Source organism: Boleophthalmus pectinirostris, unplaced genomic scaffold (assembly GCF_026225935.1).
Source record: "Boleophthalmus pectinirostris isolate CB_2022bp ecotype Guang Dong unplaced genomic scaffold, ASM2622593v1 HiC_scaffold_22, whole genome shotgun sequence".
Lineage (NCBI taxonomy): Eukaryota > Metazoa > Chordata > Actinopteri > Gobiiformes > Gobiidae > Boleophthalmus > Boleophthalmus pectinirostris.
In genome coordinates this window covers 10,049,941-10,072,277 of record NW_026571190.1, presented here as the reverse complement: position 1 = coordinate 10,072,277, position 22,337 = coordinate 10,049,941, and the positions used below count along the sequence as shown (strand labels likewise).

The following is a 22,337-nucleotide window of genomic DNA, read 5'->3' as shown; positions in this document are numbered from 1 at the left end:
ACATAGTTAAAAGCTCACAAAATAAATAGTACATTTTGCAGAATGTAGGACTTTTTTTTTTTTTTTTTTGGCAGATACTTGTGTGTTTTACAAGTTTACAAACCCAATATTAAACATTTTAGGTGTCTCATTAAGGATCAATAATTTAAAGATGCACAACATAACTTTTCATAAATTGATATAAATTTTGCTGTGTGTTCCATAGTATGGCATTAAACTTATCTATCTCCTGGATACGAGCAAGTGATAATTGGAAGCTGCAAATCTGAGTGTGGAGTGACTGAATTATGAACTGTAAGCGCTTTGGGTATCTTGAAAGGCGCTATATGCAATCAATCAGTCAAATCAGATCTATGGAGAGGCACTATCTGTATTTAAATAAATGCAAGATAGATAAGTATAATGCCATACTGTGGAACATTCCAAGCAAAGCAATAGCATCTTCATGTACAAGCAGCACACCTCACTTGTTCCTCTGCTTAGTCCATGTTTCACTTTATGACCTTTAGTGAAAAAAACCTTTGAACATCATAAACATCTAACTTTCATTTCTTCAATTACAAATCTTTTAATCGTCAAAATACTACTGCTTGTCCTCAAAGTTTTATGCCATTTTGTGAAACATATGAAGCAAAATAACATGAGAAAAGTAAAGGTTTCAGAGCCTCTACTCAAAAATACCCGTTTAATTATGACAAGTTTGAATGTGCTACTCCCAGGTGAACACAGATACATAAGAAATGACACTTTGAAATCCATGTGGGTGTTTTACTTCATATGTGCAAAATCTTTCTGTTGAGGGGCCTGCCGACTGCTTGTTTCCGTGGGGATGTTATCGTGTTGTCTGTAGTGTTCCACAGTATGGCATTAAACTTCAGGTGATTAAATATACTTACTGTGAACAGAATCACTTCTTAACAGAGCTAACAGGCATCATCGTCTCATCTCCATGAAGACAGATAAGATTAATGCATTAGTATTAACAAAGAAATAACATCGCCATGGAGACAAGCAGGTGGCGGACCCTATATGAAAAAGTTACACAGTGCACCTTTTAAGAGCCGATATTCTGATCATTGTTATAGTGTCATTTCCTCATCAAAAACGTATCTGGATATCTGCATATTTAGGAGTTTTTCTCACAAACTAAAAACACTCTGTTCCACCTTGTGATGTCATGTCAGAGGTGCTCCACTGTGTTTTGAAACTCCACACCCCTTTACTAGAGTTATTTGGATAATTTTAGCCATGGAATTTTCAATCTCTACTAAGAACAAAAGGTAAAAGGTAATAACTTGAAAACTACCACTTCATGACATCACAAGGTGGAATCAAGTATTTTGAGATTTGGAAATGTAGACAAACTGGATGCTGGATTACTCAAACGTGTGAATGAAACAAAACACAGCTCCAGGTATGTTTTTGAAGAGGTTACAGCATTATAACATGGCTTAAAGGTCACAAGAGTCAGTTTTGGTTATTATAGGACATTTAATTATAAGGCTTTAAATGACGACACCCACAAATTTACTTTAAAATCAACTGCTTTTTATTTTTTTCTCAACCCCAAAAAGCAAAAACAAGAAAAAAGAGAATTCATTTAACAATCTACAGTCATCACACCTTTAAATTTCCTCCATTCTCGAGGATTCACTGTCCACTTGAAAACGTTTTCATTTCATTATTATAAATTCTTAATCCTAAGTCACACTTATGTATGTCCCTTGTGCTTGGTTATAAACGCCTGGATTTCAGAGGCTGGGCAGTTTTAAGTGAAGAAATACTCAAACCAGTCTATTGTCTACACCTGCTCTAATGATTTTCAGTATGGATAGGCAAATTATATTGACGTCAATTTAAGTGTTTAGTAACAAACTGGCAGCTGTGCACAACTTTAAAATTGACAAAAACAATATATATAGTGTCAGTTTTTTGGACCCATGTTCTGTCCACTATTTTACAGTTTAAATAGCATCATAAGGAGACTGTATTGTTCTAAGAAAAAAATATTCATACATAGGTAATTAAGTTTCCAAATATTACCTTTAGATATGTATAAATCCCTTTTTTTTTTTCAAGGATAGATCTAACAGCCAATCTTGTTAAAATATTAGACAAAATATGGAACATTCTTTCATTTGTCATTAATTTTGTGATTCTCAACAGGTCAAAAGACGTAAAAGTGTTCGCGCATGTTATTTACATTAGAAACAATGTGTGTGTGAAATACCATTAGAATAGGTGTAGCTAAATAGTCAGTTGATTTCTTCCTGTTATTTTGTATACTTTAGATAAAAGACTTAAAAATACTTTAAGAACTGAGAGTAAATTTTTCAATGACATATTGAAATATAGGCAACTTTGATGGTAAAATTCCTTGGCTTGACAATTTTAATGCACAGAAAATCTGATTTAAAAAGTAATAATAATAAAGCAACACTCCAAAAAATGAAATGTCAACTTTATTTTCCAACTAAACATTTTATGTTAATTGAAAGAATAAAATTTAATCTAATTCACTTAAAAATCCTCAATTTTGTCTCAACTTCAGAAAATGGATAAAGGAGACTAAATACATTTATATAAAGTAAACGCTTTGTTTTAAGCTGTGAAAACATGATACGTTTTGATTGACAGTAGTAAGCAGCGCTCTGCTAGCTTGCACAACAATCCCTTAAATTTCCTATGCACTAGTTCTGTATCTTGGTTAGCAACAGCAAATGCTTTGCTAACTTGTAGCTTTAGCTTTTGCACACCATTGCAGTGAAGTTTCCATTCGTGTTACAGGGTTGGGTCAGTACGATGTGTTTAGATTTGGGTAACCACCAGATTTGCAGAAGAGGCTGCAAACTTCACTATCAAAGTCTTAACTGCACTGCACAAGTTTCCTACCTGTTGTTTTTTTGGACTCTTGTGTGAACTTTAAGGGCAAAAACTGATCAAAAACAGTCAACGGTATGTCAAATACAGCTTCAATCAAATTGCTGTTACTTTAAACTGTAAACATTTAAAGGTCCTACATTATGCTAAATCAGTCTCATGTGCTTTTATACCTGTGATCATTTCCTTATCAAAAACATATGTGAAGTTTTGTAATGGCAGGACGATGTGACACGTATTACTGATCACTCCTGATTTTGTTTTGATTTATAATCTTATTTCGTCTCATTAAAAACGCAATTTCCTGAACATAAACAATAATACAAACACAAAATATAAAAAAATCCACCTCCAAGTTTAGAACTTCAAACTACTCACTTTTACTGACAGAGACCATTAAAAACACCCCAGATTATCATTGACAGGCTCATACATTATCAAACATCTGTCTCAAAGGCAAAAGAAATCCCGAAAATCCTTCTATCATTTAGATTCAATGCACCTTCTTTCACCTGAGTGAGAAAAAGTCAAGAGTTTGCAACACTGAATTATTTTACAATTTGTTGCTACACAATTCCATACATCTTGCATCATATATTTGATGTCTTCTGTCGAATGTTTGACTGGTAATGTATAGAGATGACTTGTTGTTTCTGCTTTATCACTTGTTGTTTCTGCTTTATCACTGGTGTTTTGTATGCTAGGACTGCAAGATTAATAGCAATCAAACGAAAATCACAATTTGAATGTACACAACTAGAAAATCGCAAAAGCTACAGCTTTTCAAGTAAAAGAATTTCCTCCACAAAAAAACTAAATGTCTGTCTTATTCTGCCTAAACCTGCTAACTCTGTATTTTAGATGTATACAAACTGAAATATGAAATGTGACTCTTGTATTAGTTTGTCTGTCCATATTTCAGCGGTGAATTTTTTTGTGAACTTTGAACAGAATCCTACTATTAAATAAGAAAAATCACATTTGGATGTTTTTCGCAAATTGTTCAGCTCCTATTCATACTTTTAAAAATGTAAAATATGAACGTCCAGATGCCCCAAAGTTCTTCTGAGCAGATGAGAGCATAATATAGGACCTTTAAATGACTGTAACCTGCCCACGCAGCCTCCTGTTTCAGTGAACTTTAATAAACAAATTGATTCAGACTTTTCCAAACACTTAAGGACAGTTCTGTTCAGCTTGCGAAACAGTGTTGGCACTTAGATATGATTTGAATCAGTTGAATTTCAAAGATGCTCTATATAACTGGAGATTGCTTTGCCTAAAATGTTCCACAGTATGATATTAAACTTAGCTCCACACAGAAACAAGCAGGTGACACCACCAAGGCAAGATACAGGTCAGATCTGTGGAGAGGCGAAAGCACTCACATAAATAAAAATGCATTTTCAATTTTTTTCATCACTAAATTCTTCAAATTAATTAGTGTAATTATAGTTTATTTACATATTGAATGTCATGCTGTGAAATATTCTAGGCAAAGCAATATCATCTCCATGGATACAAGCAGGAAAGTTACATAGTGCAGCATTTAATTTAAGTCACCTATTTTGCTCCTTTACAAAAAAGACTGGGGGAATCAGATTTTATTTTGCAAACTGGTCTGTAAAGGTCTTGATGAAGGTTAAATTATGATGTGTGCTGCCAAAAAGCACAGACACATTTTACAATTTGTTCAATCCTAGAGCAAAGGAGTAAAATAGACAACTTTACATTGATAATACCCAAATATTCCAACCGTATTAAGTAATCCTATAGTTCAACAAATTAAGAAAATGTCCTAAATTCAATTGCACACACTTCCTTTGTTTACAATACAATATCCCATTTTTCACACTTACAAGAATTATCCAAAAGAGAGACTACCTTATATGCACCATAGTCTGTCCATGACCCCTGTATTATTTAACTATACAAAGCACATATATTTTCAATGATAGTGACAACTTATAGAAATAAAAACTATTTTCATCTGTGATCATTGTCAAGCATTTGAGTCCATGTTTTAACAAGCAAAAAGTCAAAGAAGAGGAAGGGAAAAAGGAGATAGGAGAAAAGACAGACAAAATGGAGGACAAATAGTGAAAAATGTGCATGGATTTAATTAGAGACTCAAGTATAATATCATTGTCTCATTTGAAAACATGGGAGCCTAAACTGCATGGAGTTGATACCACACAGACCCGGTTTAACCCTTTTAAAGAAACATGGTTTATTTTGATTAATTGTTTCTTAATTATGAAAGCTAAATTTGCACATTTATGTAAATATGCTACAAAAATATTGGTATGTTGGTGTATATGACTGAAAGGATTTTATTCCGCTCTTCTATTTTAAAACTACAGTGTGTAACTCACTGGAGATATTACGTCACCTGCAAGATTCCATGAAAATAAAAAAAAATTAAACCATATTTCGGAACATTCTCTGTGCCACTGTGGAATATTACAGCCAAAAGCGAAACATTTCCATGGAAACAGGTAATAAGAGTGAGGTTCGTAAAGATGCAAGCCCACTCGCAAGTTTTTTAGAGCAATAAACACAACTTAAAATATTGTTTTATTTTATGATATTTTTTCCCTAAAGAGTTACACACTGTGGCTTTAAAGTTCATTTTATAATAGAATTTGGTTTTAATTTGGTTGTATTTTCAATTACTTTATTCTGTAAAGCCCTTTAAAATTATGTTGTGTACGAATTGTTGCCTTAAAAGATTGTAAATAAGATTGGAAATTACCTTGATACAATATTCAATAGGGCATTATTGTCAAAATGGACATTCAGCCATATTATCTCTTGTAAATACATGTACCAACTCTGACGTAACTATTTTGATATGGGATTATGGACAATGAATTTTGAATATCTATGATTCACTTTGAAGTCTAGCTTTTTATTGACTTAACTGACAGCACCATCATCAGAATAAGCTTATATTGTTAGGTGACTATTTTAATCTGACCTCAACTAAAATGAAAACTCTGATGCTTCCTCGTGGAACAGAAAGGGTACTTTTAATGAATCTTTGCTTCCCCCAAGTGACCAAAAATACAACTACAACTGTCAGCCTCTTAACAATTAAAGTGCGTAAGACAGGTTACACTATATAATTTATTAATCAAAATTTTGCTAAAAATCATGTCCAGTTTTCCCTAGCTTGTTGGGTAATTATTTTTTGACTTCTTGGTTGAACACAGGCAGCAGAAACGACATAAGAAGAGGTAATCCCATGACTTAAAAATGTGTTCTTTGTGTGTGAATTGTCCCTGCTATTTGGATGAAATTTTGTGTATTGATGAGACAGATATGGAAGTTCATTTATACAACTCCACTTCCAGAAATGTTCTATTTTTTCAAACTTTTTTTACCACTTGACAAAATATGCTTAACATTTAACAAAGGTATCCCAGCTATAAAGCAATAACTAGAGAAACTAGAAAACCTGTCATATGCACTTTAAATTTGTACTCACAGCAGTGCTTCCCTTTGTAACACCCCAATCATTAGCACCAGTGTATTTAGATATAGGTATGCACTTCGCATTGACTTTTTTTCCAAGCAATTACAACTTTCTTTGGTTTAAAACTAAAATCAAAAGAAAATAAAAATGTTTTGGATGCTATCTTGGGTTCTTGGCAGTATTTTTCAACAATAGTAAAGTAAAGTCATGCAAAATGAGTAGATTAGATACTGATATGGCCAAGACAATGATATGGGTTCATACAATATTTGTGTTTTTTGGATATGATGGGCATTCCAGTCAGTGCATATGTTTAGAACAGATTTGCCAGATAACTAGTCTTTTTTATTGAAATGATGACAGAGGTACGAGAAGTACAGCATGGTCTCAAGTATAAAATGTTAGATTCAACAAAAAATTATGAATTAAAAGCTTATACGTCTATTTGTAGAAGATATTTAAGTTTTAGGAAAAAAAAGATTGTTTAAGTTTTGGAGAAAAGTTAATTCAGAATGGTCTGGCAGCTGTCTTTTTGATATATTAATCTGATTCTTAATCTATTAAGAATTAGTTCAGAAACAGTTCTTACACATTGGGTCAAACTTTTATTTATTCCACCAGAGGACCCACATAAAAACTATTTTTACATGTATATGAGCAACATTTGTCTTGGCCCAGTACAGATATTTTGACATCATGAGTCGCTACAAGATAAGTCAGCTGCATACTGTCTGCAATCAAATTGTTTTACTGTCCAATAATCAGTAAGTGCACAGTTAGCATGCCAATTGTTGTTAGCATGTTAGCTGTGATGGGAAAAAATGTGCTCTGAGAGTTGTAAAAAAGTGACTGTAAACTTATCACACCAAATAATTAGGATGCTTTGAATGCAGGTAACTGAGGAATATCTTTGGACCACTACAAACGATTTAAAATGAACCTGATGTGTTTTTCACTTTATATTGAGTTAAGACCATGCCGTACTTCCCGAGCCTGCACCATAGCACTCAAATAGAAAGATTAGACATAAGATGCGGTGGATATTGTGATATACAGAGAAAGGGTTCAGATACCATATGTTTTTTCATACTTTTACACAACGCGACGACCTGAGACTAGTGAGGGATTGGGGCGAACATTTTGAACTGACAGACGTTACGAATCAGGGGATAGTGCAACATAGAGAGAAGTAAAGCGAAAGACCTCTTCAATCAAAGAAGTGGGGAATTATACACTGCAAAAAATAATATCAAATGACTTAAGATAAATTGAGTAGCAGTTTTTAAATATAGTTTTCCTATTTCAAGCAAAATTTTAGGCACTGGAGCATTATTTCCTAATTAACTTGGGTCTAACTTAGTTAATACATCATAAAGAATGCACACTTTATGTTATTAAAAATCTTGATCATTATTTAATATCCTTATTTAGTATTTTTCTACCATTTTCTTTGAAGAAAATTTAGCTTGAAATTTGGGGTTTAAGATTCCCACCCATCCTCCTGTATCCCTGTAGTGCAATCTTCTCATGAAAAAAACATGTACATAAAAACATAACACCGGCAATATCAGAAAGGGACATCAACAATTCAGAACTGAAATTCAGAACTAAAAACTGAAACTACTACAAACATCTGGTCAAACAAGTAAATGTATTTAAATTAGTCAAAGTGATCAAATCAAGATTGTGAATTGAAATAATTTAATTGTTTAGATATTTATTTTTTGCAGTGCAGGGGTAACATATTTAAGATTCTGAGAGAGAGAAAAGAGTAGTGCTTTTTAATTTTCAGGAGTAGGGCTGTGGTACTCCATATCCGGGTCTGTACATGGGTCTTCCTGTGGGGGACTGGGTGTTGTTGTAGGCCGGCCCGGCTGGATAACTGTACCCACCGTAGGAGTAGGACGCTGGGTAGGGTGCTGGGGCGTTACTGGGAGTATACTGCCCGAACGCAGAGCCAGGATGCGGGCCGGTGAACGCAGATGGCTGGGTGGGATATGGACAAGCACCCCCGGAATGCGAAGGCTGAGAAGGAGGAGGGATGGGCCCAAACGCCGGTCGGGGTGGCCCACCGGAGTAGCCTGCCGCTGGGGTGAATGACGAGCCGGCGCTGGGGTACGGTGGAAACTGCGCTGGAGGGTTGGATGGGCCAGATGCTGCAGCCACGGCAACAGGTACGGGGGCGGGGTTGGGAGGGGACACGGGATAAGGGGAGTAGGGGAGGCCGCTCGGGGGTCCTGGAGGAGGAGCTGGTTGTTTGGGGAGGGGCAGGTTGTTGGAGGTGGTGGGGTGGGCCGTGGAGGAGGGGGCGGGGTCAGGTTTGTCGGTTGCCGTGGAGGAGGCGGAGGTTCTCTGGCGGAGTACTTCCTGGAGTTTTTCTATCCGCACACGGCGTTTGTGGGCGAGGGAACGTAAAGACAGAAAGCCGTCCAAGAAGGAGTCCAGTGCCAACGAGCCCTCCAGGAACTCATCTGCCAAAGACTAGAACAACAAGAGGACCAGAAAAACAAGAGTTATTAATGAAGATAAAATAAGGTATCACGTTTAGTCTTTGTGAAGAAATATGTTCACTGCTTTTGACCCATCCTTCAAAGCAGCTGGGGATAAACCTATCGGGACTCATCTCTAGATGTTCTAGGTCAGGAATAACTATGGCAGGGTACTTTTCAGTTTTTCTTAGGAAACAAAACTTAAACATTACCTTAATTGGCCTCCTTCTGCTCATTTCCATGGAAATGTTATTGCTTTGGATATAATATTCCACAGTATGGCATAAAACCTATCCATCTCCACGGAGAATGTTCTAAACTATGGTTTTAAGTTAACTTTCTATTTCTGGAATCGTGCAAGTGATGTGCCAGCTCGAGAAAGTTACATACTGTACATACTTTTACATACTTTTTCTGCACTGTACTGGTACAGTGCTCAGTCCTATTAATATCCACTAAACTGGAGAATTAACCTATCAGGCATGTTTTAGGTCATTTGGGGTAAATGTAATAGCCAAAGAAAACCCACTTGAAACATTGCACAGAAATGTAGGATGTCCCATCTTAACATGACACCTTTTCTAATAGGCAAATTTCTGCTCATTCATCCCAAGAACATAAATATACCCCATACTACAGCACAGCTCCACTGATATATTCTACCAGTAAATGTTGTTTTCAAAGGGAGTGGCACTCTAAAGCCTGGTTTCAGTGTAATTTGTTTATACTTGCTCTGGAGATCTTAATCTTATTTTTGCTTTGAGTTTAACCATCCATTAAAAGTTGGGTTCAGAGAAGATCTTGATTTCTGCTATACACATATAACACGCTTAGATACTTTTTGTTTACAATTTGTTCATTTTAAAACTTGATTTTCTACCTATGTTAGCAGAAGCTCAAAGTAGCGACCACTGCCAATATGGCTATGTAACCCTACTAAAAAATCTGGTTTCCTACCCCACCAACCCAAAGCATGTGCCATAGGTCAAATCCTCCAGCTAAGGCTTAGTCCTGACCAAGACTAACTCAACATCTGAAGATGGGTCCCCACTAATCCGTGTATCATTCGTTTCGTTTTTCAATATAAAACCAAAAATAAGAAAACGAAAAAACAACAGTTTTCTTCGTTATTTGTCTCCAAAACCAAAATGAAAAAACGGATAACGATTCGTTTTTTCAGTTTTCGATTTTGTGTTTAAATGAAGAATGGAAAAAACGGATAACGGCCGTTTCCCGTTTACGTGACTTCCGTGTCTGCGATGCCGAACTTTTGCACCGCATACGGACTGAACCGGGACTGATCCAGGTCCGAGACCAGAGCGAGACCAGAGCGGGACTGAGACCGGGACCAGACCGGGACCAGAGCGGGACTGAGACCGGGACCAGGGCGGACTCTGAGCTTTGACTCCGAGCCTCTGCGAGGTCCGAGCCTCAGCTTCGAGCTCCGGCTCTGCCGTGGGCTCTGAGCCTCCGCTCTGGTCCCGGTCTGGTCCCAGTCTCAGTAGCGCTCTGGTCCCGGTCTGGTCCCGGACCTGGTCCATTTGAACCAAAAGCTCTTAGTTCGATTCATTTTCATTGGTGTGTATGCGTCAGTCGGAGGCTTTGCTCCACCTCGGAACCAGCCGCGGTTCTTGAGCGCGGAGAACTGGAGCAGCTCTGTCTGGTCTCAGTCCCGCTCTGGTCTCGGTCTGGTCTCGGACCTGGATCCGTCCTGATTCAGTCCGTATGCGGTGAGACTGGGACCAGACCGGGACCGGGACCAGACCGGGACCAGACCGGAGGCTCAGAGCCCACGGCAGGGCCGGAGCTCGAAGCTGAGGCTCGGACCCCGTGGAGGCTTGGAGTCAAAGCTCGGAGTCCGCCCTGGTCCCGGTCTGGTCCCGGTCTCAGTCCCGCTCTGGTCCCGGTCTGGTCCTGGTCTCAGTCCCGCTCTGCTCTCGGACCTGGATCCGTCCTGGTTCAGTCCGTATGCGGTGCAAAAGTTTGGCATCGCAGACACGGAAGTCACGTAAACGGGAAACGGCCGTTATCCGTTTTTTCCATTCTTCATTTAAACACAAAATCGAAAACTGAAAAAACGAATCGTTATCCGTTTTTTCATTTTGGTTTTGGAGACAAATAACGAAGAAAACTGTTGTTTTTTCGTTTTCTTATTTTTGGTTTTATATTGAAAAACGAATGAACGAATGATACACGGATTCCCACTGCTCCCGACAGGGTGCCTCAGCTGCACAGAAGGGTGGGTTAAAAGTTGAGAATTAATTTCCTTCATAAGGGATTAATAAAATGAATCTCTTGATATTGTGTACCATCATATTATCAGTTTTCCGTGACCTACCTCAGACTCCTCCTCTGTTTTGGAGCTCTCCACCTGAAGTCTGTTAAACAAGGCCTCTGGAGACACCTGACCCGCCATTCCATCTGAGAGAAGGAGAGGGGGGAGGAAAGCGTTAGCAAGGTAAATAATATTAACACAGGACAAACAGGTTCTGTTTAGCGTTACAGATATCATAGGGATTAGAGTTCACATTCCAAACACTCAGTGACCCACACAGTTGAAAACACGTGTGTGGAGCTAATCCTTAAGAAACAATGACAATTTCTTTCAAAAACAGTGAATAAAGGCCCCTGTCCTCCATCTGAGACAACGACATCATCAAATTCTGGACAATGACTGTTTGTGACATTTTGAGCCAAATGTTCCAAAGCGTTCAGTCTATGAGTCACAAGCTTTCTGCTGCAGATTCAACACCCACACTCTTACTCTTTAATTTACATGTACAGCGAAATCGGACTGCGCAAAATAATCTAATTCAAATTGTCACTGCCCCAAAACCCGTGAGAGCACTCTTGTCCAAGTCTACCTGCAAGTCAAAGGAAAGAATAGGTGCAAACAGCGGTGTCTAATTTAGCATTAGCACTAAGTCTTTGCAACTATAATTACCAATAAAAACAGCTATCATATATCTGCACTTTTGTAAGAAATAGATAAGTGACATCTCAAAGTTGAGCTTTTTATTTTTTATAGATGCTGGGATCTGTATTAGAGCCCGACCGATATATCGGCTGGCCGATATTATCGGCTGATATTGGCACCTCGAGGCATATTGGCTATCGGCCGATATGCTTGCTGATAGGGGCCGATATTTCACGTGGGCATGTAATACGTCGTTAAAAATCTTAGACTCTCTACATTATGTTAATTTAATCCAATTTACAGACAGATAAATGTCCTAATATGTGGCTCCACATCAATATTTATCTACGGAGTCATTTACCCGTGCGTGTGTCCGTATTGTCCCTGAACACACCACAGAGTCGCGTCACTCACGTGTGTTTGTTTACACCCGCAGACATAGATCCAAACACTGAGATTATATTCTTTTTACGGACAATCGGTTTGAGTCTGAATTAAAAGGACATTTATTAGTGCAGATTTGTGATGTGAGAGGAGCCTGTATGAGCGGTGAGTGTTGGAAATATGTCGACTTTGAAGCTAGTTTTAGTCATTTGTTATGGGTTAGCTGCTGTAGCTCCCGCACATAAACAGGCTGTTTTCTATTGGTCTATTGTAAAGTGACTACATTGGCCGTATATTTGTTACTGGACCAGCACTGATATGGAAATGAGCTGTGAATAGACGTGTGAATTATGACATTTGCGCATATAATTAATTACCGCGGCGCGCAGCATTTACGGCTAAAGGCTAATAGCGCTAGTTTCTTTACTAGTTATGGGTCCGTCGCGAACGAAATGACTCTTCGAGCCGGCTCTTTGAAGCGAACGACGGGAGCCTGATCCTTATTGGGAGCCGTGTTTTCTCTTTCTCTCACTTTTTTCCTGTTCACGCCGCGTGCAGACTCGTGGTTTGACAGCGGCAGCGGCTCAAAACGAAACTTTGAGAATTTTGCGTGTACATAGGATAAAAAATAAATAAATAAAATAAAATAAAACGAGCATATTTGGCTGTAGTTTAGCATAAAATAAATAAGTCCTGGTTTAGACCTTTTTCAGTCCTGGTTTAGACCTGGTTCAGTCCTGATTCAGTCCTGCTTTAGACGTGCTTTAGATCTGCTTGCAACAAAACAATCTGAAGAGCCGCTTGGGAGCCAAAAGAACCAGCAGCTTTTAGTGAGCCGAGCCAAAAGAGCCAGTTCTCTAAAAAGAACTGGAATACCCATCACTAGTGTCTAGAATGTGATGCAAAAATGCCATTAAGCCAACCTACTGTCTGTAAATATGATGTAAAGAGGCAGAATAACAATAAATGTTGCCTAAATAAACCCAATTTAAAATCCACCAGAGCCAAACCTAAGTTTTTTAAACCATTCAACATTTACAGTGAATTTTTACGTCACTAAATATATCGGCGATTATATCGGCTATCGGCAGCTCCAACTTCCATTATATGGGTTTCATATCGGCCACAGCAAAATCCATATCGGTCGGGCTCTAATCTGTATTACCCATCCATCCATCCATCCATTTTCGTCCGCTTATCCGGGGCCGGGTCGCGGGGGCAGCAGCCTAAGCAGGGACTCCCAGACTTCCTTCACCCCAGACACGTCCTCCAGCTCCTCCGGGGGGACCCCGAGGCGTTCCCAGGCCAGCCGAGAGACATAGTCCCTCCAGCGTGTCCTGGGTCTTCCCCGGGGCCTCCTCCCGGCGGGACATGCCCGGAACACCTCCCGAGGGAGGCGCCCAGGAGGCATCCGGAACAGATGCCCGAGCCACCTCAACTGGCTCCTCTCGACGTGGAGGAGCAGCGGCTCTACTACTCCGAGCTCCTCCCGTGTGACTGAGCTCCTCACCCTATCTCTAAGGGAGCGCCCAGCCACCCTGCGGAGGAAACTCATTTCGAGCGCTTGTATCCGCGATCTCGTCCTTTCGGTCACTACCCAGAGCTCATGACCATAGGTGAGAGTAGGAACGAAGACTGACCGGTAAATCGAGAGCTTCGCCTTTCGACTCAGCTCCCTCTTCACCACAACGGTCCGATACAGCGACCGCATCACTGCCGAAGCTGCACCGATCCGCCTGTCAATCTCACGTTCCGTCCTTCCCTCACTCGTGAACAAGACCCCGAGATACTTGAACTCCTCCACTTGAGGCAAAGACTCCCCACCCACCCGGAGAGGGCAAGCCACCTTTTTCCGGTCGAGAACCATGGCCTCGGACTTGGAAGAGCTGATGATCTTCATCCCAGCCGCTTCACACTCGGCTGCAAACCGCCCCAGTGCACATTGCAGGTCCTGGTTCGATGAAGCCAACAGGACAACATCGTCCGCAAACAGCAGAGATGAAATCCTGTGGTCCCCAAACCGGACCCCCTCCGGCCCCTGACTGCGCCTAGAAATTCTGTCCATAAATACAATGAACAGAACCGGTGACAAAGGGCAGCCCTGGCGGAGTCCAACATGCACCGGGAACAGGTCTGACTTACTGCCGGCAATGCGAACACAGCTCCTGCTCCGGTCATACAGGGACCGGACAGCCCTTAGCAAAGGGCCCCGGACCCCATACTCCCAGAGCACCCCCCACAGGACACCACGAGGGACACGGTCGAATGCCTTCTCCAGATCCACAAAACACATGTGGACTGGTTGGGCAAACTCCCATGAACCCTCGAGCACCCTATGGAGAGTGTAGAGCTGGTCCAGTGTTCCACGGCCAGGACGAAAACCACACTGCTCCTCCTGAATCCGAGGTTCGACTATCGGCCGGATTCTCCTCTCCAGTACCCTGGCATAGACCTTACCGGGAAGGCTGAGAAGTGTGATCCCCCTATAGTTGGAACACACCCTCCGGTCCCCCTTCTTATACAGAGGGACCACCACCCCGGTTTGCCAGTCCAGAGGTACTGTCCCCGACCGCCACGCGATGTTGAAGAGGCGTGTCAGCCAAGACAGCCCCACAACATCCAGAGACTTCAGGTACTCAGGACGGATCTCATCCAACCCCGGAGCCTTGCCACCAAGGAGCTTGCCAACCACCTCAGTGACTTCGGCAGGGTGATGGATGAGTCCGCCTCCGAGTCCCCAGCCTCGGCCTCCTCCTCGGAGGACGTGACGGTGGGATTGAGGAGATCCTCAAAGTATTCCTTCCACCGCCGGACAACGTCCCCAGTCGAGGTCAACAGCTCTCCCCCCGCACTGTAAACAGTGTTGGTGAAGAACTGCTTTCCCCTCCTGAGGCGCCGGACGGTTTGCCAGAATCTCTTTGAGGCCGTCCGATAGTCCTTCTCCATGGCCTCCCCGAACTCCTCCCAGCTCCGAGTTTTTGCCTCCGCGACCACACGGGCTGCAGCACGCTTGGCCCGCCGGTACCTGTCAGCTGCCTCAGGAGTCCCCCGAGCCAGCAAGGCCCGATAGGACTCCTTCTTCAGCTTGACAGCATCCCTTACTTCCGGTGTCCACCACCGGGTTCTGGGGTTGCCGCCGCGACAGGCACCACAGACCTTACGCCCACAGCTCCGAGCAGCTGCATTGACAATAGAGGCCGAGAATGAAGCCCACTCGGACTCCATATCTCCAGCCTCCCCCGGAATCCGGGAGAAGTCCTCCCGGAGGTGCGAGTTGAAGGTCCCTCTGACAGAGGGCTCCGCCAGACGTTCCCAACAGACCCTCACTACACGCTTGGGCCTGCCAGGTCTTTCCGGCTTCCTCCTCCGCCAGCGAACCCAACTCACGACCAGGTGGTGATCAGTTGACAGCTCAGCCCCTCTCTTCACCCGAGTGTCCAAGACACGCGGCCGGAGATCAGATGACACGACGACAAAGTCGATCATCGACCTCCGGCCTAGGGTGTCCTGGTGCCACGTGCACTTATGGACACCCTTGTGCTCGAACATGGTGTTTGTTATGGACAAACTGTGACTAGCACAGAAGTCCAATAACAAAACACCACTCGGGTTCAGATCGGGGAGGCCGTTCCTCCCAATCACCCCTCTCCAAGTGTCACTGTCGTTGCCCACGTGGGCGTTGAAGTCCCCCAGGAGAACAACGGAGTCCCCGGTCGGTGCACTGTCTAGTACCCCTCCCAAGGACTCCAAGAAGGCCGGGTACTCAGCACTGCTGTTCGGCCCGTAGGCCGACACCACAGTGAGAGACCTGTCCCCGACCCGAAGGCGCAGGGACGCGACCCTCTCGTTCACCGGGGTGAACTCCAACACACAGCGGCTGAGCTGTGGGGCAATGAGCAGGCCCACACCAGCCCGCCGCCGCTCCCCGCGGCCAACGCCAGAGAAATGGAGAGTCCAGCCCCTCTCAAGGAGTTGGGTTCCAGAGCCCAAACTGTGCGTGGAGGTGAGGCCGACTATATCTAGTCGGTAACGCTCAACCTCCCGCACAAGCTCAGGCTCCTTCCCCCCCAGCGAGGTGACATTCCATGTCCCCAGAGCTAGTCTCCATGTCCGGAGATCCGGTCGCCGAGGCCCCCGCCGTCGACTGCTGCCCAGATCTCTCTGCACCGGCCCCATATGGATCCTCCTGCGGGTGGTGGGCCCACGTGAGGACGGCCCCACGTCGCTCCTTCGGGCTGAGCCCGGCCGAGCCCCGTGGGGGGAGGCTCGGCCACCAGGCGCTCGCTGGCGAGCACCCACCCCAGGCCTGGCTCCAGGGTGAGGCCCCGGTGACGCCAATCCGGGCGACGTAACTGGCCTTGCTCGTACACTCATCATAGGGGCTTCTGAACAGAAGCCCCTGTATTACCCACTCAAGTTATTTGCTCTCCATGGTACGATTATATATGGTGAAGCTCTGATAAGTTTCATTTTCACTTTAATGTAGCGGACCAAACCAAAGCAAGTGTTCAGTGGGTGCTCTGAGAAGAGGCTGTGGTTTGTCATCACTGCTGATCTAAAATGAGTCCAAACATATGTCTAATATTTTCCTGGATGTTTCTTACCCTGTACAGTGAAGACATCAGTAAGTCTGTACCTAATTTAAATCGGACTGAGTGGTTACATGCAGAGGTTTCCAAGTACATCTCCCTCAGATGTGTCATTGGGATCTTTGAGATTCCATTAACAAAGCCTCAGTTGTAGTTCCCTGGTTTACTTGCATTTAGAAACATTTGTGGATCATACGTTTGGATATTTCATTCAATATAGGTGAATCTCCCAAAGAGTTATATAGGACCCTGCTCTCCATCTGAGATTATGACATCATCAATTCTGGACAATTTCACTTTGTGACATTTTTGGCCAAATGTTTCACAGTGTTTAGTCTGAGTCAGAGATGTTTTGCTTCAAATTTAACTCCCACTTTCTCACTGACACCTGCTACAATTTTGGACAACATTCAGTATTTACTGTATGTATACAGGGACTGTATGTAAGCTGCAATATTACTGATTTAAGAAAAGGTACTAAAATAACAAGTGAACCTGGATTAGGGCTAGTACTGAATTGATTGACTGCAGGGACTCTTCATTTAGTTGCAAGTAAGTCAGTCTTTTTAGTTTTTTCTCACAACATAATATATAAAGATTCTTTTTTTCAGACCTAGAGTGTTATTTCATACCTGACAGTTTAGACTGCTCACTAGCGTCTTCCTCAGAGTGGTCACGTGTTGTTGCTGTGACGTGTCTGGTCACAGCAACATCGCGTGACCACTCTGAGGAAGACGCTAGTGAGCAGTCTAAACTGTCAGGTATGAAATAACACTCTAGGTCTGAAAAAAAGAACCCAATAACATAGAATATCGGAAGACCAAATGAATCTCATTGGACTATAATATATAAAGATATCAACACTTTGCACGGATTCTAGGCATATATTATTGCAACAGCCAGGAGTGTTTTGCCCAAGGACACCACAGCAGCATCCCAGACTCGTACCTCTCTGTGAGCAATGCTCTCTGTACTTCTGCTGCACAGCCTCCAGTTGCAGGTATCGGCTCACTAGCGCCTCCTTCTGTGATTCCAGGTATGGCTTTCGGTCCAGGTTCTGTTCAGCCAGACTTCTGTTAGCGGCCAGAGCCATCTCCCTCTCCAGCTGGATATTCTGGATCTATAAAAAAAAAAAGCTTTTTATTAGAAACTGTCAGACTGTGGTAATTGTGTTGGCTAATATACAGTATTATTTATGTTGTATGGTGATTATTTTGAAATGGAAACTTCTCGAAGGCATTTAAGGCATTTTTATCAATAAAAACACCTATGGAGGTGGCAGACCCTCATACATAGTGCACCTTTATCTGCATGTGAAGAAACAAGAGAAGAAGAATTAGCATGTTTATTTTACCCTTTGTGCCACAAATCATTAATTCACAACTGACTCGATTTGCTCCTGATATAGGGTTAGGTTTGGTCTTGGTGTAATCCTACTTTTGTCTTGGTTTAGATCTCTGTTAATAAATACCAACTGAGATCAAATAATTCCTGACAGACTACTTGGAATGACAAGACCTAAACAACCACCAGCATTTTTTTAAGTTACCTCAATCTATTCTTAGCTTATTATTCTGCTCCTTTAAAGACATTTTATCATGCTCTTGATATCACACTGACAGAGTGTGCGGAAAGTGTCAGATAAGAATACATTGTTTTTTGTTAAATAGAAGATAGGATAACATTGTTCTTCTCGTGGCCCATTACAATAGTGCTAACTTAAATGTCAGTCAATAGAGATCAGTGTTAAAAAAAAGTTAAAGTCTAATTCTAAATCAACTTTTGAGCTTTCTACCATATTATAACTTTGGTCGCTCATCAAAAACATGCCTGAAGAGGTGCATGTTTGAGTGATATTACAGTGTCTCCCAGGAACTATTCGAACCCACCTTTCAGTTAGGTGTACAAGACCACGCATCTTGTCTAAGACTCAAGACCCACAGCCTCTCTCTATGCAGCCCTTCCCTCACAGAACAGCGAGACCAAGCATCAAAAACAAAAACACTCACTGCCAGCTCAGTTCTTGTTATCTTGGCCTGTGTCATCAGTATAATACTCCCTACAACATAGCCTGGACTGGAACGGATAACACTATCACAGTGTCCTGAAGGTTCATTACCTCGGGTCCTTGTCCCTATACTGATGGGGGGAAAAAAAACAAAACTCCTGCATTAGAACTCCAGCGTCATGCCTCTTCTCTTCAACTATTGGGCTACTACGTTTTTTGTAATACAACTAATTAAACTTTTTAAGCCAATGTTTTTGGTAGAATTTCATTTTCAGAATGATACAAGGTCACGTCTTGCATATAGCCCAGATATATTTTCTATTTACTGTATATGATTTTTACTTGTAAATATACACTTGCATAATTATGTCTTTTGACATCAGTCAAAAGAACTATCAGAACTATTTACATCAGACCACATGGTAACATATAGACAGTGTTTTTGTTTCGTAGAAGACAGGATGCTAACAGGATATTGTGTAAAAACTCATTTTAAAATTGTTACTGACTATAAATATAAACATGAATAAATCTGATTATTATCTGATTTCTGAATCTTAAAGATTTGTTAAATTAAAGGCAAATTAGAAAATCTGATGTGAGTAATTAATGATCTTACAACTCTGCTCTTACAACAAATATCAATTAGATTTTGAGTGTGCATGTAACTACAGCCATTGTGATTGAATTGAGCCATTGAATTTGGTATTTGTTATTGAGCTTATGCATTAGTATTGACATCAAGTTTGAAATGTTAGTATCATGATAGCACATATGGCAGACCTGCACCTATGACAGCCTCTCTTATCTGTGGCACTGAGTTGTTAATTGTTCTAACACATGTGTCAGTTTGTGCTACATCTGGGCCCTGTAATGCAAATATATACTATGCGACACAACTACATTCCAACACAAAGCAAAAATAGAATGTCTCACCTGCTCCCACAAGGCCATGTTAATTATTTTCAAATCCCATGAAAGCTCTGCTACTTTTATACTGCGAAAGAGGGATGAAGACGAAAGTCGAGTGCTGTGCAATTCATCAATATCAAGATTCAGGTACAGAGAAGTCTACAGCCAATCCTCAACAAAAGCATGTGGCTGTCTGGTTATGTGGGGTCAGGCAGCTGTGGGGGTGGGAAGGTAGAAGGAAATGTGGGATTGTTTTTAATCACTGTAAAGCACTCTGTGTTGTATTTTTTGTATGAAAAGCGCTTTATAAATAAAGTTTGACTGACTGATTGATTGATTGACTGGTTTAGAGAAAGAAATTTGACTATTTTTAGTGTTGAATGGCAATTATTAAAAGTCTGTATTTTGAATTTTTTTTAAGACAAAATAAATTGAAATTTGAGACTGATCAGTATGAAGAAGAAAAAGGGGAATATTTTTTCTTTGTCACATCACCCTGGCCTAGTTTGACATGACCTCAACTTGTTTATAGCTCACACAAAACCTGATTATTCCATACACGATTTGAGTGCATAAATGTGTGAACAGCTCTGTCAAAGGGGAAGCAAAGCAGCACTGTTGCCCCAACACTGGAGTCCCCTACTTTGCAGGTTAACCACTAGCACCCACGCAGGACTCAAAGACAGTTTATGCCTCTTGGCATCACTGAACTGCGAGAGTGCTGCACATTTCAGCTATTTTTTAAGAAATAAGTAACAAGCCCTCAGCTCATCTGGACTATTCATTTGACCTTTGAACCAACTTAGTGTTGTTATATTCATGCAGTTAACACATTTTCCCTTATTAAGTTACTGGATCATTTATTACATAACTTTAAATACATCTTTAACTATTATTTTTGCTTGATTACTATTCAAACTTATTTCTACTGTACAAGCTTTTAACCAAAATAAAGGTTTAAATATGGGGACTCTGTGACTCTATATAGGGAATATTTATGAATAAAGTCTATTATAGATGAACATTCATTTTTTTTACATTTTGATTTAAAAGCACAGCTGTCTTTGTTATAAAGTCCTTTTGTATGTGTTTAGAGTCTATAGTGTATAGTCCAGGTATCAATAATGCTTATCAAAATATAATTAAAATGATTTTAATAGTTGACTTGTAACGCTTATTCTGACTAACTTGTGATGATACCCATTTTCCTTAACCCAAAAAACTGAACAGCAACAAACAGTAATAGTACAACTAAAGCATCAGTTTGAGCACTGTCTATTCATGGGTTTCACAATGAAAAAATTAAGACTGTTGACATAGCAATTTCATAATTTCATAGAAAAAGTAAATTTCAACTAAAATATCTTTTAAATAATTCAAACTCCTGAAAATGTCGCCAGTAACTGGAAGCTGAAACCCACATATAAACATAACTAAACCCACAGCATGACTCTGCTCTTTCTCTCTTTCTCTGAAATGCAATCATTTAATCATCCATGATGGATGTGTGAATTTACCTCATCAGACTCCAGCGCCATGGCCTCCACCCTCTCGGCGTTATCCAGCAGCTCCTGGAGCTCTGATTGGCTCAGGTCCTGGAGCTTTTCCATTTGATTTGCCAGGATGGCTGTCAATCAAACATAAACCCGGAAATAACACTTAAAACATTGTTTGGGAATTACTATCAACAGACACACTCCTTATTATTAGTCCCGCTATTTGGTCGATTTTCCATGATATTGTGTTATTTAGAATGGCTTGTTTAATGTATTGTTCAAAACATTAAAAGGCAAGAATATAAATATTATCAGGAGTGAACAGTTATGACTCAGGACTTACAATATAATCGAGTTATACCAAAAATGCATTTGTTTTTGGTATTATTTACGTCTATAACGCACTGTGCGTTTTGATAATAAACAAAATAAACATTGACTGCGCCACTACGTTGTAAAAAAGTGAGGCATATGACCGTAGGCCAGACTCAGGAGAAATTGTGTATTTATATACCACTGACAGTGATTACATTTAGAGTAAGTTGTACTCACACGATGCTAGCAAACCAAACTCAAAGCAATCCTTTCTGGTGGTGACATCCAACACCACCTACTTATTTCTCCCACGGAAGCTACGACCTGCCCCGGCTAAATTTGACAAAAAACGAGACGTAATCAGTCCGTGATCCAGGCAGTTTTATGGTTATTAAAACTAAATATTGCTTTAAATATGCTCGATTTCACCTGACGAGTCCGTATACAGCGAATTTGCTGACAAAAACACTCGGAATGATCGCAATGTCAGGCACTCTAGCCAACGTCAACTTCTTCGAGGGAAGCCCAGCGAATAGGCGACAAAAAGCGGGTAAAACAATCGCACAGCTCGGTCTTAAGCCGCTGTGATTGATGTCAATGCCTTCGCAAAATCCTTACTTCACCAAACGAGCGACCACGCCTGGAAGTTCGTGAGGAAACGGGGAAAATATTTGATAAAAATAAGAAAGTTTCATTCCATAGTGACAGAAACCGCCGCCATTTTAGGAAGAGTCCATTGGTGAAGTTGTGTAGGGGTGGTAACGAGAAAGTACGGTTTACGACAACAAAATAATCCAAGAAATAGCACATTCAAAATCATGAATTATAATAAAAACATATTTCAAGTCTATATACATAATTATTGTGTA

The 22,337-nt window shown here is 41.1% G+C and overlaps 1 protein-coding gene across 2 annotated transcripts; it reads right to left on the bottom strand.

Moving 5' to 3' along the window:
- Window positions 1-1,526: 1,526 nt before the first annotated feature.
- vps37c (VPS37C subunit of ESCRT-I) lies at window positions 1,527-22,191 on the bottom strand. Of its 2 annotated transcripts, XM_055157844.1 has the most exons (6): window positions 21,898-22,191; window positions 21,706-21,801; window positions 21,175-21,284; window positions 17,686-17,857; window positions 11,186-11,268; window positions 1,527-8,839 (listed from the first exon to the last, which is right to left on the bottom strand). In XM_055157844.1, the coding sequence occupies exons 3-6, from the start codon at window positions 21,265-21,267 to the stop codon at window positions 8,147-8,149; spliced, it is 1,041 nt and encodes a 346-aa protein (XP_055013819.1). In that variant the 5' UTR covers window positions 21,268-21,284; window positions 21,706-21,801; window positions 21,898-22,191; the 3' UTR covers window positions 1,527-8,146. The 2 variants fall into 2 exon arrangements, with proteins under 2 accessions (XP_055013819.1, XP_055013820.1); XM_055157845.1 differs by lacking the exon at window positions 21,706-21,801 and having other exon boundaries at window positions 22,087-22,191.
- Between the last annotated feature and the right edge of the window lie 146 nt (window positions 22,192-22,337).

Bases quoted from the DNA above. Each gene is read 5' to 3' on its own strand.
- vps37c (XM_055157844.1), bottom strand. From the start codon at position 21,267: ATGGAAAAGCTCCAGGACCTGAGCCAATCAGAGCTCCAGGAGCTGCTG. The intron at 11,269-17,685 runs GTACGAGTCTGG...TCCTTCTCTCAG, and splicing joins AGAGCATTGCTCACAGAGAG to ATGGAATGGCGGGTCAGGTG. The intron at 8,840-11,185 runs GTAGGTCACGGA...TTGTTGTTCTAG, and splicing joins AAACAGAGGAGGAGTCTGAG to TCTTTGGCAGATGAGTTCCT.